The sequence below is a fragment of the Gymnodraco acuticeps genome, unplaced genomic scaffold, assembly GCF_902827175.1.
Source record: "Gymnodraco acuticeps unplaced genomic scaffold, fGymAcu1.1, whole genome shotgun sequence".
Classification (NCBI taxonomy): domain Eukaryota; kingdom Metazoa; phylum Chordata; class Actinopteri; order Perciformes; family Bathydraconidae; genus Gymnodraco; species Gymnodraco acuticeps.
This window is the reverse complement of record NW_022989917.1, coordinates 181,868-200,752: the sequence shown is the minus strand read 5'-3', so window position 1 is coordinate 200,752 and position 18,885 is coordinate 181,868. Positions and strand designations below refer to the sequence as shown.

Below are 18,885 nucleotides of genomic sequence, written 5' to 3'. Positions count from 1 at the left end.
TTTTTAATTATTATTAAACTGTGAATAATGTATTCACTCAAATAAATACAAAATATAATAAAATAAACATTAAGGTGCAGCATTTCGATGAACTGAAATAATCTGTATTTGAACTTTAATGTAGGCTACTAGTACTCACAAAACATAAACTATTAGTTTTGGGTTTTTATTTTTTATTAAACTGTGAATCTTCACTAAAAAAAATAAAAATAAAATAAACATTAAGGGGCAGCTTTTCGATTCACTGAAATAATCTGTATTTGAACTGTACTGTACCTGAGCAGCCAGGTTGACATTAGGACTTGCTTGTCATTGTATTTTCATGTTTTTTTAAAGAAAGATGAACTTGTCCACATTGCTTGCCGAAAGGGCAGATCTGCTGGCACTAACAATGTCTCCTGATGTGGAGAACACCCTCTCTAGGGACAGAGGTAGCCGATACAGCCAGGTAGCGCTTTGCTAACATGGCAACATAAGGATATTTGGTGTTTGTAACAGCTTTGGCTCGGTCTGAACTCTCTGCGAGTGGTGGAGGCTTACATGCTAGCGGGAGTTGGGTTTGCACTTCAGTCTTTTTTTCTTTTGGTACCGGTGATATTCACGTTCGGGTGATGCCTTTTCAAGAGTGTGCTAGCTTGATGTATTGCCAGCCGCGTAACCAATTTTAGTTGAACAATGCCGACAAACAGCTTTGGTTCGGTCCACCTGTCTTTGTCCTTCATCCTTGTACGTAACTGCGAAACCAAAATGTTCTCAAACCGGAGACTTCAATGATGCTGGAGGATTTTCGAGCTCAACTTTATCTGCGTTTGCCATTAATTTTCGACAGTTCCTCAAATTACTGACTACATTTGAACGCATCCCTCTGACCAGCTCTCATAGTATGCCTCGCATCCAATTAAATGACTTGCTCGCTCTATGAAGCGTTGAACCCAATGTGAGCAAATTACTCTGAATGCTGCGACGCAGCACCTGAGATTACTTCCAAAAAGTTGTTCACGTTCTCAATTTTTTACGTTTAACGTTATATTCGTTCGGTACACTTCGGTACACACCTGTACCGAACCGAAGGGCCCGTACCGAATAATTTCGGTACGGGTACGTGTACCGTTACACCCCTAGTTGGCATACTTTTCTTCAAAATAATTAACAGAGCTGTTATATATCTGAGCTCCAAATAACAGTTAGTCATTTTATTTCCTGTGTTCAGATTTAAGTTGATGGACCAGCTGCCTCAGCTCTTCAGCCGGCTCCATTCCAGTCAGTCCAGTCTGTCTGATCGAGAGTCTCAGCCTCACAATGTGTCCCGGAGGAACTACTTCAGGAGCCGGTCCGGACGCTCGCTGTATGTCTCCATCTGCAACATGCACCAGCACATCAGCCAGAACCCAGACTGGTTTGAGAAGCAGCTGGCTCCTTCAGGAGGTTCCTCAGCCTCCTCCTCCAAACACCCTCCAGTGGTTGACCCTAACCCTCCTCCAAAGCCTTCCTGCGCCTCCTCTTCCTCTCAGTCCGTGGGGAGGTGTGACTCTGGCCTGGTGCTGAACGAGGTTGTTGTTAATACACCGTCCCTGGAGGGTGGAGAGGGGGCCCCGGGGAGGAACATGCTCCTGCTGGCCGCTGGCTCCAGTCCCAGCCTACACCCCGGCCCCAGCCCTAGTCCCAGTCCTGGACTCTGTCCCAGTCCTAGACTGCCACACTGCTCCCTGTCCATGCTGGGAAGCACTTCAAGGTAAATTACGATGTAACATCACAGTCGTTTTTTTCGTCTGACTTTGCTAAATACACAGGAACTTTACTTGGGTCTAATGAGCTGCAATGTTTATTCAAGAAACATCTTAAACCTACACTGTACATCTACGACCACTAGACAACGTCACTGTTGAGTGACGTGGGAATGTAAGTGCGGGAATCTGGTTGTGGATGGTATTTGACCAACGAGAATTGTGCATAATATGAGACCCCTCCTCAGTCTGACGGCTTTTGCTTTTCTGTTCCTTCAGGTCCACTTCTGGCATATCTGGCCTGTCCCCTGAAGAGTCCTCCTCCTCCTGCTCCGCTCCCTCCATCCTGCAGGACGTGGTGTGTCCTGTCCACACTGAGGCAGAAGAAGGCCGCCACTCACTTCCAGAGGTCCCGCCCCCTCGTGATTCGGGCATCTATGATTCGTCCGTCCCTTCTTCAGAACTCTCCATTCCCTTGATGGACGGCCTGTCACAGGACCAGGCTGACTCCTCCTCTCTAGCAGACAGCGAATCGTCTTCTTCGGGGCTGGGTAAGGCCGTCTGGCAAATACTGCAACTTTGAAAAATGTTGTAAAGATTTTATTCCACATTGTAGAGTTAAACATATGTGACTCGCTCTATCGAAATCAGTCGCATTGACCCGAAGACACATTTTGAGTTGTATACACTGTTGGAAAGAGGATATTCCTAGCTTTCTAATAATATCAGGATTGTTGTTGTACTCCAAATATTAAGCAAAATATGTCACATTATATAATGACTGTCACCGAGTCATCATTTTGAGAAAAAGGCCTTCAAAGTTTTCTCTTCTCTGGAATCCATCGATCTGATTGATTATTAGCGGCTAGCAAATGATCAAAATACTACGGAGGGAAGATATTTCCGTTTGGATTACTGGTCTGGCGGAAGTGTGTGTGTGTGTGTGTGTGTGTGTGTGTGTGTGTGTGTGTGTGTGTGTGTGTGTGTGTGTGTGTGTGTGTGTGTGTGTGTGGTGTGTGTGTGTGTGTGTGTGTGTGTGTGTGTGTGTGTGTGTGTGTGTGTGTGTGTGTGTGTGTGTGGTACCCGTACCGAAATTATTCGGTACGGGCCCTTCGGTTCGGTACAGAAGTGTACCGAACGAATATAACGTTAAACGTAAAACATTGAGAACGTGAACAACTTTTTGGAAGTAATCTCAGGTGCTGCGTTGCAGCATTCAGAGTAATTTGCTCACATTGGGTTCAACGCGTCATAGAGCGAGCAAGTCATTTCATTGGATGAGAGGCATACTATGAGAGCTGGTCAGAGGGATGCGTTCAAATGTAGTCAGTAATTTGAGGAACTGTCGAAAATTAATGGCGAACGCAGATAAAGTTGAGCTCGAAAATCCTCCAGCATCATTGAAGTCTCCGGTTTGGGAACATTTTGGTTTCGCAGTTACGTACAAGGATGACGGACAAAGACAGGTGGACTGAACCAAAGCTGTTTGTCGGCATTGTTCAACTAACATTGGTTACGCGGCTGGCAATACAACAAACTTGCACACTCATTTGAAAAGGCATCACCCGAACGTGAATATCACCGGTACCAAAAGAAAAAAGACTGAAGTGCAAACCCAACTCCCACTAGCATTTAAGCCTCCACTACTCGCAGAGAGTTCAGACCGAGCCAAAGCTATTACAAACGCCAAATATCCTTATGTTGCCATGTTAGCAAAGCGCTACCTGGCTGTATCTGCTACCTCTGTCCCTAGAGAGGGTGTTCTCCACAGCAGGAGACATTGTTAGTGCCAGCAGATCTGCCCTTTCAGCAAGCAATATGGACAAGTTCATCTTTCTTTAAAAAAACATGAAAATACAATGACAAGCAAGTCCTAATGTCAAACTGGCTGCTTAGGTGCTAGTACAGTTCAAATACAGATTATTTCAGTTCATCGAAAAGCTGCACCTTAATGTTTATTTTATTATATTTTGTATTTATTTGAGTGAATATTCACAGTTTAATAATAATTAAAAACCCAAAACTAATAGTTTATGTTTTGTGAGTACTAGTAGCCTACAGTAAAGTTCAAATACAGATTATTTCAGTTAATCGAAATGCTGCACCTTAATGTTTATTTTATTATATTTTGAATTTATTTGAGTGAATACATTATTCACAGTTTAATAATAATTAAAAAAATGTTTTGTTTTGTGAAAAAAAATTCTGCTGTACCGAAAACGTACCGAACCGAACCGTGACCAAAAAACCGAGGTACGTACCGAACCGAAATGTTTGTGAACCGTTACACCCCTAGTTAGTGTGTGTGTGTGTGTGTGTGTGTGTGTGTGTGTGTGTGTGTGTGTGTGTGTGTGTGTGTGTGTGTGTGTGTGTGTGTGTGTGTGTGTTTGTGTGTGTGTGAGATTTTGCGTTTGTTTCCCGGGGAAAACCCTCAGGAGAAACACCGGCTGTTGTTATGCCTGCTGTGACGTCAAGTTACTCCGTTCTCCGCTTGTAATTATGCCGTTACAAGCTTCAAAGTTGTATTTATCATCTGAATTTGCTGAAACAAGTTTAATATTCTGAAAGACAAGACTTTGTTTATTTGAAATCAGATGAAAACAAACTGTAACGGACCCTGCCGTGTTATCTATGATTACTATACTCTTACATTCATAATTTCAGCCGGAGGGAGGAGCGGCGCTGTGGAAGAGCAGAGTGAGAGCTATCATCTTCCCTTTACAAGCTTCAAACATGTATTTATGGTGTGATTTTGGAAATAAAAGTTTCATATTCTGAAAGCCAAGACTTGTTTGTTTAAAATCAAACAAAACACCCGCAAAATGCAAATCCACATTTATTTTTAAATGAGCCTTTGCGACTTCCGACTGATTTCGATAGAGCGGGTCACATATGTGTTGTTTATAAGTTCATATAGAACAACCTTTGTACCATTATTGTCTGCAGAAAGTAGTTTTTCTGCTGAAGTATGCTAAATCTTATGTAACTTACTAACTAGTTCAGGGTCGTTTACATAAGGATACCATGCGACTAATGTATGATCATTATGTCAAGTGCCACGTTGTCACGTGAATGTTGTAACTTTGAAGAAGATAGCATAACATCTGTATCAATATTATATAAATCACCAGTGTTATATTCTTATGTTCCTTTAAGAGGCCCTGTTATACTTTTTGAAGTTTTCCTTTTCCTGTAGTGTGTTATATAGGTTTTTGTGTATGTATATGGTCTGCAAAGGCTAAAATCTCTGTCCCACACACTCCCCCCTACCTGAAACGCCTCCATTGGACTCCTTTGTGACATAATAACATCACTATGTAATAGGGGTGTAACGGTTCACAGAAGTCACGGTTTGGTTCATACCTCGGTTTGGGGGTCACGGTTCGGTACGAGTTCGGTACAACAAGGAAAAGCAAAAAAAAGTTCCAAATGCATAATTTTTTTTGCTATTTATTTTTAACAGTAGTGCAAGTTTAGAACTCTAACATTTGGTATCATTAACTGTATTACACAGTTAAAAACAAACCACAAACACACAGTAACACACACACTCAGATGGCCATATTATTTATAATGGCTGATGTCAAACAAAAAGGTTAAATAAGCTGTACAACTAAAAAGAATGTCTTGAAAATATTAAAATAAATAATAAGAAAGTGTTTCAATCACAATCAATAAAAGGCAATACAGAACTGTATAACATCTCCTGATGTCAACATATAAAATAAATACAATGATAAATATAAAACAAAATAAAATCTGTACCTTTAGGAGCAATGTCTAACATGTGTAATTAACTTGTGAGTGTGTGAGGCCATTATGCCTAAATAAAGGTACTCAAGCTTTACTCTATTTTCAAGTTGTTCTTCAAAAAGATGAGTTTGTCTACGTTGTCAGTAGTGAGGGCAGATCTGTTGGCGGTAACTATGTCACCTGCCGTCGAGAAAACCCTCTCGCTGGGGACTGAGACTGACTCGGATGTGATTGAGCATGTTTGACGTGTTACCACTAGCATACCGCACCGCTGTCGAACAACGCCGACACACCGTCCTCGTCCGATCCACAACTCGCACCCCATCATTGTTGTAGTCCACAGGGAACCCGAAATGTTCCCACACACCTGATTTAAAAGAAGCAGGTGGGTCTTCTAGCTCCTGTGTGTTCGCCATAGCTACTAACTTTTCTTCTTCATGTATTGTGTTCGTTTTGTTTTGTTCTTCATTTGTTATTTAAGGGCGGCTGGCTTTTAGGCGCAATACCGCCCCCTGGATTATATATAGTGTAATACTGCCCTGAGTGACAGACTTTTTTCCCACTCGTAAAAAAAAGGCGTATTCGCCATGTGCCGAACCGTGACGGTACGGGACGAATACGGATACCGTTACACCCCTACTATGTAACACTTGTGCTTCTATTGGCTAGCGCTCAAACATATTGTACGTGATAGGCTAAGGGGCGGGACACAAAATACTAATATGAACCTGAAAATGAACATAATGGGGCCCATTTAAGTAACAAACCCAAAACAGCATCCCAAGTGACAAATTCTGCTCTCATTTCCCCCTGGGACTCATGACACTCATTCCTGGCCCTGTGTTTCTCAGGTGACGAGGAGCCGCCTGCTGTGACGTCGCTCCGCTGCAGCGCCGCTACAGTTTGTAAAGCGGAGCTGCACCACCATCACCACCTGGAGCACGCAGACGGACTCGCACCTGTGGCCACATTGTAGGGGACCAGCCCAATGATGTCATAACGGAACCAAAAACAAATTGGCCTCGGACCTGAATCCTATCTTAAAAACCATGGAAATTATACTGGAATTAACTCAATGGCACTGCAGTGGTTCACCTGTGGAAGATCCTGCTCCGTAGTAACTACGGTAGCCACTACATGTAGAACCTTGTTCCTGGAAGTTATTGCGTTTTATAACTCTTGGCCTTGGTATCTATTGTAAGTGCTGCGTGTTTAGAACAATGATAACAATGCCAACCACTAAGTTATGTGACTTACCTCCCTGGTAACTATGGTAACCACTAATCCCTTAAAACTTGTTTACTATTGCGTCATTTTCACTGCATGATATGCCAAGATGTCTCACCTCACCTCTTTTTTTATCGTTTTCAAATTTCAGACTTTATTTTACTTGGTCATTTATATGATACCAACTTGGTACTGGTTCTAAGTGAGCTGTGCCGATGCTAGAATGTTGACTTAAAGAGGCCCTATTATGCTATGTGTGGTTTTCCCATTCCTGTAGTGTGTTATATAGGTTTCTGTGCATGTAAATAGTCTGCAAAGGCTCAAATCCCCACGTTCCCTTCAGAGGGAGTTTCTCTCCTTCAGAGTCATTCTAACCATAATTTAACTAAGAAATATCAGCCTGCAAAACTATTACAGTACAGCACAGAATACAATTGACATACGTTACTTGTTTTTTTTGCCATTATCCAGCAAACATTGCATAGAAAATGATGTCAGAGATTTCACGCAGTGTGGGGAACGGCTGAGAATCCTGCCTGTACTGAGGGGAGGTGCTACTAGCACTGGAAACAAAATGCAAAAAAAAGACGTGGTACCAAATGTGAGACATGTCGAACCATGCAGTACAAATGAGGCAGGTAACTGTGGTAAGAATGGTAACACCAGCTACAGCGTGTACTACACTAGTGCCTCGGATACTACGGTACTTTGTTGGCACTGCCTGAATGATTTTTGAAGGACTGGATCTACAGGTGCTGGCTAAGTTGACCAGATCAAACCAAAGACTGCCTCAGCACTGTGATTGATTGACAGCTGGCCCAAGTATGAAATGATGTTCAGGCACTTTTTGATGCGGGAACGAAAAGACAATGCCACAAACATGTTCTGAAGCTCCCCGGGAGAAACATCCAACAGGATCCAAGGATCTTCTGATCTTCTGTGATTAACCACAAAGATTTCTTTAAGAAAATCTGCAACTCTGAGGATATTATACCATATATATGCTCATCCCTTAAAGCAGCAAATATGAACATAACAACTGCCTAATAACAAATCATTCAACTGTAAAAAATAACTGTTCAAGAAACTGTCAGAAATGTAATCTTGCTTATGTGATATCATATTTTGGACAAGTTTGATGGAATATGTATTGAAGTGAAATTCTTAGTTTTTCTCTGCTTTCCAATTAACAAGTTCAGAGCATACAATTCAGACTCATTCAGCTGGTGGTATAACATATTGAACACTGGGGACATTGTTAAGCTTGTGGTTACATATTTTAAAGTATTCAATATTAATGTTACATTTATTTTCATGTATTTCTTGTTAAATTCTTATCTAGCATTGTTGCAGGAAGCAGCGATGAGGAGGGCATTATGAAAAGTGACACTTTTTTTGTAAAAATCCTTATTACTAAACCACTTTGAAGATGCATATACGGTATGGAAGCCCATTTATGCCAGAAGAAAGATAAATTCATTAAATGTTGTCAAATAAAATTACGAAATAATGTCACATTTTCTGGTTACTATGTAATAAATATGCAATACAGTTTAAGTTATGGAAGAAGATAGTAATAATCTGCCTTCATAACTTTGCATTTGGCTTAATCACGGTTACATATCTCATAATTGTGACTAAGTCCTTGCAAATGAGCTTCCATACACTTTTTTCCAAGTTGTTTTGTCCGTTTCTTGTGGTTTGAACCACCATGTGTTTAAAGTTTTATAAAATATTTTTATTTTCCTACTCAAATGTTTTATGTGACGACTTCTGCATGGTTGAGTATGTTGGAAGAGAAGATTCAGCATTTCCTACTTGTAAATAGTATTCTTATTTTTATTTTAACCCTGGAAATGTCTGTTCTGCTTCAATTTAAGAGTTAGTCTGTCGTTTTACTATTCTCTCTACGTTTGATAGTAATGTACTGTTTTAAAGTACCCTAATGTAGGAAATAGATAAATTCATCAAATAAAATGTTTGTCTTTGCATCTTTTTGTCATTCTTTGAGTGTTAAAGGGTTTGTTATTATATTTACAACATTTTTTTTGTAGTTCCTCAAACAAGATCACCAAAACAAAAAATCACAAGAGGCGAAAATTAACCCCTGCATATTTGATTTAATGCTAGTCACAAAGCTGTCACAAAAAAAGCTGATCTGGTAAAGGAAAGGATAAATACTTTAGGACAATACAAATTCATAAGGACATGCTAGACACGGTATTTATATTGCTTTCAGCTCGTAATAATTTCTCACTTGCTTCAAGCTGACGCATTTTGGTTTCTTACAGTAAAACACGCTCTTACTTCACTGATATGAAACCATCAGACAGCTCCATAGTGTGTGATCTGTGAAGCGTCAATGCTTAAAACAACAGAAGCCTCCAAAACACACAGACAGCACAGGGCTACCTTCAAAATAAAAGCACTGTTTGGAGACGGGCTGTACATATTCATTCATTATCTATTTATTTAATGATTTTCCTTTTTCAAATGTTGTCCTATCTTAAACTAGGTAATCAACCTAAATTATTTTTGCTGCAAAGACAATTGTGTCCGTAGCACTGATATATTTTCAATTTTAGACTGTCTTCTGTTTATTTAGTCTTGGATTGCTGCTTGGACAGCATTTAACCTCTTTGGTACCTTAAGTAATGTGTAACACATTTAAAACGTATTATCTTAGCACAGGATTTTAGTGGAACAAACATAAATGCATCAAAATTCTTAAAGAATCAAAACTAAGTAGGCCTACTCATTAACCATAATGTTGCATTTGGTAAATGAGTACTTAGTTTTGAGTACTCAGGAATATATATATATATATATCCTTAGATTCATATATAATAAGTTATCGTGTACGATATAATTATATTTCGTATTATTACTCTTGATCTGCAAATGAAAGAAAGCTTTCAAATCAATGTAGCGCAATAGAAGATTGGGGAGAAGGGTAAATCGAGCCACCCCCTGTAACCAGGCAACGCCTTATAGTTGTAATCACGTGACCAGAAATTATGCTAGCTCCTCCCATTTCTCATTGCCTGTGAAAGAGAGATGCTCATTGTGGTCTGGTAAGTAAACATTTTTACAAAAAAACGTTTTTTGCTTGTCAAAGGAAATGTTCTAGATGTCAGCTGTATCGGCTGCCATGTCAACAAAAAAAAAGTGTCCAGATTTAAACACATATATTGTATATGTTGATGTGTTGGCAGCGTATTAAACCATGTGAATCATTAAGCTAAAGATGACTGAATTTTAATACTAGGCTATTTTTTCTAAAATGGTGGCTATGGGGTAAAGTGAACCATGGGCCTTGGGGTAAGTTGAGCCAGTTTTTCAATGGAGAAATTAATGAAAGTAGGCCAAGTTGATAATAAGAGCTCATTGTAGGCTACATTTAAAGTTGAATTTATTGGTAAGATGTATGAAATTGTATCACAATTTGTATGATTACTTTTCCTTTTAACAATAACATGTTAAAAAAAATCAATCAATTCAATCGAAATTTATATTATAAATATTTGAAAAACTAAACTTGTATTTGATTTGTTATTTATTGTTTAAAGTTACCTTTAAGATTTGTTATAGGTATGTCCAGGTTTGAACAGGTATGCCCAGGTTTGAACAGTGGATCAACTTACCCCCTGACCTGGATCTTACCCCGTAACCCGGGGCAAGTTGAGCCACAAGACCACTTTTTTTTAAGAAGTAATATTTCCACTGCCCTTGATCAAATATGAATTCCTATCATTGTCATTGATAGGAGACATCCTGAATTATAGGTGTGTGCTTTCATTTGACTATGTCATTTCTTCTTGCTTAGAGGACAGCATAACTAAAAAATGGCTCAACTTACCCCACTCTCCCCTACTATTTCCCTAGTGGAGTATAATGAAACATGGAGTCACTCAGTTCCAAGTATCTCAAACATGATTACATAACTGCAACACTGGGAAAAAAATACTTTTTAAAAATTTGTTTTTGTTATTTAAAAAATCTATGCTTCAACAGGTGACAAGACAAGAAAATACATTCAGTACATCACTACAAAAAAGGCAGAACAGGCATGGTAGAAGGACATAGCTGTAAGGGAGAAAATAAAACAATAACTTAAACTTCCTGTGGCACATATGAGCACATGTATATAATTGTTTTAAGTTTAGTGGAGTAAAATATATTTAGTTTCTTTCCACCACTCGCTGACCAATATCGGCTCTTATTTTGAAGGCGTCACCGGAAAAAGTTATCTGTCCTCGCGCTTGACGGTTACTTGAAAGTTGGCTTTTCCCAGCGACTCAGTATGTTGTTCAGCTTTAATCTTCACACTTAAATTCACTTTTGACTCATTACAGCAGAGAAAAAGTCGGTTTTTTTACTCACCGGATCCGTGACAGCAGTCGGAAACAGTTTATCTCAGTTCAGTGTTTGTTTGTTGGTTTTAAATCCGTTGATAGTGGATCTGTTTGTGGTCGTCGGGAGGAGCTGCAGCCCGATGCCGGCAGGTGATGGATGTCAACGGCCGCGGTTCAAGGTGAGGAGCGGCACCGGAGAGATTAGTCACACATATATTAGAAACGGGCTTGTTTTAGTTAGAAGAAGAAGTTTGTGAGGAGTTCAGACAGGGAGTTAATTCCTCTACCAACTGCCTGTCTGCCTGTCTGTATGTTACATTATAAAAGCTGGGAGTATTGTGAATAGTAGTTTAGAGACCCTGAAACACACTGAGTGGGCCGAGGCCTACCAGAGAGGGAGAGGAGAAAAAATTATTTTATTGCTGCCCTGTGAGTCACAAGTTTTCCGCACACACACACACACACACACACACACACACACACACACACACACACACACACACACACACACACACACACCACACACACACACACACACACACACACACACACACACACACACACACACACACACACACACTCTCTCCTCTGCAAACAGTAAACATGGCAGCTTGGTGAGGAAAGTTATGTTTATTTGTTGTTTTTCAGTTACTGATACTCCCAGTCGTGGAAATTAACTGAGATTAAGAGAATTGTACAAAAGACAGTATTATACAATAAGACAAATATATCATTGGAAAAAAGAAACAGAATATACAATAAAGTTGTGTACAGCAGAATAAAATAGCTTACTGTAATACGGAGATGCATGAAAGTGTTGAAAGTGTTGTAATAACACATCTGTTTATGTATACATTATGTTCTATCCTCCAGAGACCCACCCATTCATTTTTGTCCTCTGTGGTGCACATTGGTTTTTGGTCCATGACTTTGAGGTTATACATGCCACAGCATTAACTCCAATTGTACTCCACAGAGGACATCCTGGGCTTTTCAATCATATGACATTTGTGGGGGTGTGGCTTTGAAAAAGATAATTTCATTGTATTTCAAAATGGCGTCCATCAACACAAGCACTATTTATAGAAAGAGAAATGGTAAGTTTGTAATTTTGTAATTACCAGTGTTGTGAGTTCAATATGTTTAATTAATTACTAGGAACATCTTAGGAGTTAGTGTAGTGAGTTTTCAGAGCAGTGTAATCATTATTTGACCTAAAACTAAATGTTTTTATGAATGTCCTCTGAGGAGGACATGGGGATTTGCTAACTTTTTACTCCCCCCATTTTACACAATACAAATGGAGGCAGCTCACTAACCAAGGCAGAGAGAATTCTGAACAGAATCATTGAGGGAGACTCAGACATAGATCTGTCACGATGATCCACAGTGATTGAGGAGGAGGTGGTTGACAACTCTGAGGAGGAGGCATTGACTAGGAAGAGCAGGAGACAGTTACAGAAAAAAGGCCCATTGTCCACTATGGGCCAAAACTAACGCGTAGGTTTCTGTAGGGTTCATCGCAGACGGATGCAGTGGGAAAACATACATCAAGTGCCTCAAGTGTCAGATGTATCTCTGCATTTCAAAAAAGGATGGAGTACTACAAATGAGGGCTCAGTATTTGTTGCAGTGAGTTGTTGTGCTCTAATGTTGTCTAAATGTACTTGTATGTTAATGTTATTTGTGTAACTAACACCTGATGTCCTCTACAAAGGACACACAATAAAACAAACATTTAAATATATATTTTGTGTTTTTGTTAGTCATTATGTTAATACCACCCTAAAGACTTGTGTGATCTAAAAAAAGAAAGAAATGTGAAACCTTTATCTTTCTGGGTCTCAGTATTCCTCAAGTACTTTATTTAAAAGGTTGAGGTATTTGTACTTTAGGCCGAGTTGAGTGTTTACATTTTCTGCTACTTTATTTACGCTAATATGCTTCTGTACATGTATATCAGAGGTAAAAAAAACACTAAATATATTTGATATTGAATTAGTGTAGGATTATGGATTCAAACTTTATTGAACGCTTGGTGAAAGTCATGAGCAAATCAGCAGTGTCAATGAAATAGAAGAAAGAGCCAATGAACATGATTGCATCGATGAAATCAGCAGCTTCAGAGCTAGTTCATGATGAAGGTACATTCTAATGTTATCAGAAGTGTTTAAATGTAATCTTGTAAAGTGTACTTTTTGCATGATAAATAAAGTTTTCACAGCAATATAAAGTAGATATTAGAGAGGGAATTATGACCTGTTCAATTCAAATGGTAATAAATAGTTGTATGTTGAAATACATGGATTTATTTATTTATTTGTACCATTAAAGCAAATAAGTATGGAGAATCATGACATTTCTTTGGCATTTTATATTGCCATTTAGCTATATTACATTTAATACTTTTCTGGTATGCTGACATATACCTACTAATAACAAAGGGAGTCAAATGATTGTAGTGAGGTATGACACTTACCCCCAAACTTCAGTGGATTAAAAGCAAAAAGTAGCATAGCATGAACATACTGAAGTAAAGTACAAATACCTAAAAAATGTACTTGAGTATAAGTACTCAGTTACAATCCTCCGCCACAGACTTGTGTGTTTATGTTGCCGTACAATCATAATGACAGATGGGGAATTGTTGTTGTTTCTAGAGGAATGTGGTTCTGCTGCTGAAGGACAGTGAAGAGGTTTGTTCTTCTGCTGCGTTGTTCTGTCACTTACCGTCATGTTTCCACGAGCAGAATGCTGCCCTGCTGGTTATAGGAGGGGGTGTGTGTGTGTGTGTGTGTGTGTGTGTGTGTGTGTGTGTGTGTGAGAGAGAGGGAACTGTTTAGATCAAATCAGCAGTCCAGTCCATTAGAGTTTCTCTTAACAAAATGAATAGGAAAAGTCATCTGTCGTATGAATTTTGAATTCATGAATAAGAAGGTTTTTTTTTTTTTACTGTATTTTAAATCATATTTGTTTACGCTACAGCCTGACCCTTTTTCAAATAAAAAGTATGTAGTCACATTAGCTGGCTTATTTATGTGTGAACTGTGACCATGAAAGCAGAGATGTTTGTGTTTTATTGAATTTGGTGAATTCATTTTTTAATTAGCCATGAAACTCAGAGTCAAAAAGAAACACACATTTATTAACGTGCAATGTTAAAACAGAGAAAAGCAGACAAATTGTCGATGGGAAATATTATATTTTGCTTGATGAATGACTGAAATAATGAATCTGTTTTTTTAATTGCTCATACATTTGTACTATTACTTGACCACTCAACACCCTTTCAGCACTAAATATTTGGGTATAATATATTAGAAAAACGATACATACCAATTGGGCGTTTGTTTTGGAATAATTACAAGTATTAGAGTTTGTTGGAGCAGGTTGAGTTGTGAGCTGAGGTTTGCAGGTCTGGGATCAGCTGCTGTTTCCTGAGCCATGTCATCACATCATGTTCAGATGTGTCCTCCTCAGCAGGAAACGTTATCCCTCTCCCTGGAGGATAATACATGGCTTACATTTGGCTGCTCTAAAATAGTCTTCTTTATTATTTACACTTTGTTGTTGTTGGTGTTTCATATAAGAGTCACAGTAAATCTGAGAAGCTCTGAGTTTTCTTCTGAAATAAGAATAATTAAGCTTATCATTTCACTGTTGATCAGAAGATCACAAACTCCACCTGGGCAGGTAACGTTTTATTATGAATCATGGAACTGAACACTTTCAAACTTTCAACTTTTCCGAGCAGTTTCTATGACAACTGGAATAATTGTTGTTTTTCTATAATTGTAATTTGTCCAATAAATCCCCTGAAAAGACCGTACTAATTTTCCAGTATTTGAAAAAATAATTTGTGTTAAAAATGTTTTCTACGGTAGAGTATGAAGTATATGTGAGCTCCTGGGTTTTAACATCTGCCCGGCAGGCTGGTGCCAGATGAGTCACAATGCATTGTGGGGCATTAGTGTATGTCAAGAAAGCCCATGTCTCCAAAAGAAAGAAAGATACAGTCTATTTGTTACTGCCTATATTCAGCTGTAAATGAATCTACATTTGGTGCTCTAGTGAGTATGTATGGCAGCAGTACGGTGTGAGAATAAGTCAACTTAAATTCTTTAGAACTTCTCAATCTGAACACAAAACACTCAGCTTGAGTCTAAATCTGAGTGTTTACTGGGAGATTCAAAACAGATGGGGGGGTAAAAGTAAATCAAGAAAAAACGGAGAGAGAGAAGCATGAGCCTGCAGGCAAACACACCTCTGTTCGATTACAATCTAGAGTGTGCATGTGCGTGTACGTGTGTGTGGGTGGGTGTGGGTGCATCCAGGGTGGGACGATTTGTTCTATCATAAAAGGCAATGCAACTCCCACCGATGAGTCACACAGTTAAATACACATATGTAAACACACACACACACAAAGAACACACTTTGATCAGATACAAATGCAGAATACATTTCTGTTAGCATGTGTTTGCATCTGTACTCCCTTATGATGGACTCACCTTACCCCACAATGCAGCACGGTGGTTGTTCGGGGTGTGTGTGTGTGTGTGTGTGTGTGTGTGTGTGTGTGTGTGTGTGTGTGAGAGCATGTGTTTTCCTGTATATACATAGGTAAGGTGACACAGGTTTAAGAATGTCCTAAGTAAAGACTTTAGTAATTTATAAATTATTTGCTAGGAAATATCTGTAACAATTTACAGTTAAAGCTTGTTTTACTACGACATGTTAGGGTCACAGTAGGGGTAACTAAATCTGCACGGGGTAAATAAAGCTGTTAAATACATGTAGTGGAGTAAATTGCACAATATGACCCTCGAGTAAAAGCATAGAATAGCATTATATGGAAATACAAGTATCTCAACATTGTACTACTATTTGTACTAAGATACTTTAGTAGTAGTAGAACCTTTATTTAGCCAGGAAAATCAATTGAGAACAAATTGTTATTTTCAATGATGACCTGACAGGAGGCAAAAGGCTTCCTGAGGGGATGGGGATTGGGAGGAAGAAAATCAAAAGACAGACTCCGAGCACTACAGAACCCAGGAGACAACACAATGACACAGAGCAGAGATGGCAGGCATAGCAGTTCAACATATAACATACCTAGAATAATACTTTCCCCTACTGTTTATAACATAACCATCACAAATATAATGTTAAGGATGCCAATTGATAACTAAATAAAACTGCCAAGTCTTTGTAAATGTGTGTAAGACTTTATTTTTAATAAATCACCTGGCAGATAGGTGTACATATGTACACCAATCTACTCTCTACTTAAAAACCAGTTTGTTTAGTACCTGTTGTATTTTTATGAAGCGTAAATATCCACTTCGTTCTCACAAGGGAAGGTCGTGTTCCTAAAAAAGGAGTATGCATATGCTAATCTAAAACCAGTATGTCAAATAATCACACAAAAAACAAATATAAAAACACTGTTTCATCGAGTTGGTTTGTGTGACTATTTAGGACCCAGCGCTACACATTCAAGTGAATATATGAGCTCATAGGGCACAGACAGTAGATATATGGGGCAAAATATAAGGAAAAATGAATACAGAAATACTAAGGCTGCATTCCCAGTTGCATATTTTATAATCCAATTCGGTTCATAATATTTATGAGATTGGGGCACCATGAACTTTGACCCTTTTGCTCCTGTATCTGCTGTGCAAGGGATTGTGGGTCGGAATAGCAAATAAGAGAACAGTGAGATTACCACGTACTCATACCAGATGGGAGTATCAGAAATCCCCCCCAAAAATGGTGTAAAATGTCTTAAGTAGAATCACGTGCAGTGTAGTGAATTTTCTCAAGCTTCAGGCGAGACATGTTCTTAAGCCGCTGAGAATGTGTGGGTAGGGCAGCTCCCTTTCATCTAATAATAATAATTAAAAAGAAAGCATGTCTAGCTTAGTGTGGCAAAAAGCCAGAGCATTACGCTTAGTTGAGTACATGAACATTCTCAACAAAGGGCAAGTATTAGGATGAGTTTAATTGCACCTTGTTTTATTGTTTTTACCTTTATCTGTGTCTGTATTAGACTTTATGTTCTCTGCGATCTAAAAGACCCTCAATACTTTATATTATTTACTAGTTACATGTAATGTCCAAAGGATACCACCAGTAGGAGCTCTGATCAAACTTAAACCTAAACTACAGTGCAATATATAATGCTTCTATACAGTCTAAACAGATTGTTGGCTTGTTTGCAGGGATACAAAAGGACCCCTTTTCTAGGATGTATGCATTTCACCTGTTAAGCCCCAAGTCTGTTTTTCAGGTCTCAGGCTCGAAAATGACATTCCCAGAACAAATGACCATATCTTCCTTTCTAAAAGGAGTAAATTAATAATCTTTTTTTTTCTCAAAGCAATGATAAACCTGTGAGTTGGATGTAGAAAAGTCAGAATCAATATAGAATTGTTTTTAATTTTAAAGTAAATTCAGATTGAACATAGTAAAAAATATAGTGAAAACCACCCTTGAATGATGGGATAGTAGACTAAAAGCTTTTAGGAATCTAAACTATAACATATAATAAGTGTGGGGGAAACTTCTGTGTAGCAATGCAGTGGAGTCACCGACTCATGAAGGAGACACGGGAAGAGCAGGAGCTTTGATGTCAAACACTGATGGTTTATTTGGAGCTTCGGCCGGAGATTTCACATCACAAGTCACAGCAGCCACGGTCTGACTGCACGGTAGAGTTGCCACGTCAATTCTGAAGAACTCTACACCAGACCCATGTATTTAGCTAGTTCAGAGAGCATCATCAACATGCTGCATAACAAGATAGAATCATAACACCTCTATCAGCTGACGCCAACAGGCAGGAACAGGGAGACAGAACACTGAGAGCACAGCAGCCAAGGTTACGAGGTGCGTGTGCTCAGTCAGGACAGTTTGAACTGATAAACTGGGTCAAAGTTATGGGTCTTGGAAAATATTTCCCCAACAATAAGTACCCTGTATCAAGATTGATGCAAAACAAGTGACATTTGACCTTTTTAGAGAGGTTTAGCAAAAAAAAGGTTTTTTTTTCACCTTTGGGGTCATTTGGGTGGATTTGCCATTTCTCTGGAACCCATTGGTCAATTTTGGTGATTGACCTCTCTTTTGAACCGTTAGAGCCAATAGAATCGAAGGGGAAGTTCCACATACACACACGTTACCATTGAGGAGTGAGAGTGACGTGCACGCAGTCGAAAGCTATGTTACGCTCTGAAACCTAGGCTCAAACTAGTAAATATGAAGATGGGTTATCAGTAATAATTTCAAAGTGGCACAGACACATTGGATTAACCATTGGATGAACCTTCAGCAGCGTTTTTATCGTTTTGATGCCATTGAACACAACTTTTGATCAGAACAACAGCAAATGTAAGACTATTCGCGCGTTTGCTCCGTAAAGCTACGTTGTGTGATGTCTGGTTTTGCTTCCCATGCCGCGAGTTCTGGTCGCTCAGTGATGATACTTATATTTCTGGAATCTGTGGAATCGCAGCTTGCTAGCTGATGTCTTGTTTGTGCAGATCCGATAAGTGATGGGTTCTGAGCTAAGTGCGTTAGCATTTTTCCGCTCAGGGCTAATTCAGAGGCTCGGCGTTAGACTTGTGTTTCGTTTGGCTAAAAATGGTTCATATCGTCAGTTACCTGAGTTTCTTCCCGCTAAGTGGATATGACACATTCATAGTTTGTTAAATGTTAAGAAGCCCTCAGACGCTGTTTCTTGCAAGATGTTGCGTTTTGGGGGGCATGGGGCTTAACAGGTTAAATACATCATTTTTTACTGTTCAGTAAACCTAGCT

At 39.1% G+C, this 18,885-nt stretch overlaps 2 protein-coding genes across 2 annotated transcripts in view; both read left to right on the top strand.

Annotated features, from left to right (window-relative positions):
- Positions 1-8,695, top strand: part of il17rd (interleukin 17 receptor D) — a 45,809-nt gene extending 37,114 nt beyond the window's left edge. The window contains exons 14-16 of the mRNA XM_034209816.1: positions 1,211-1,732; positions 2,004-2,275; positions 6,329-8,695. Of these exons, the coding sequence (XP_034065707.1) occupies positions 1,211-1,732; positions 2,004-2,275; positions 6,329-6,453 (919 nt within the window). The 3' untranslated portion in view covers positions 6,454-8,695. The remainder of the gene's footprint in view (positions 1-1,210; positions 1,733-2,003; positions 2,276-6,328) is intronic.
- A 2,299-nt stretch (positions 8,696-10,994) lies between these two features.
- The window catches only part of LOC117542248 (rho guanine nucleotide exchange factor 3-like), a 42,872-nt gene continuing 34,981 nt past the window's right edge, over positions 10,995-18,885 (top strand). The window contains 1 exon segment of the mRNA XM_034209817.1: positions 10,995-11,238. Coding sequence (XP_034065708.1) covers positions 11,213-11,238 — 26 coding nt within the window. The 5' untranslated portion in view covers positions 10,995-11,212.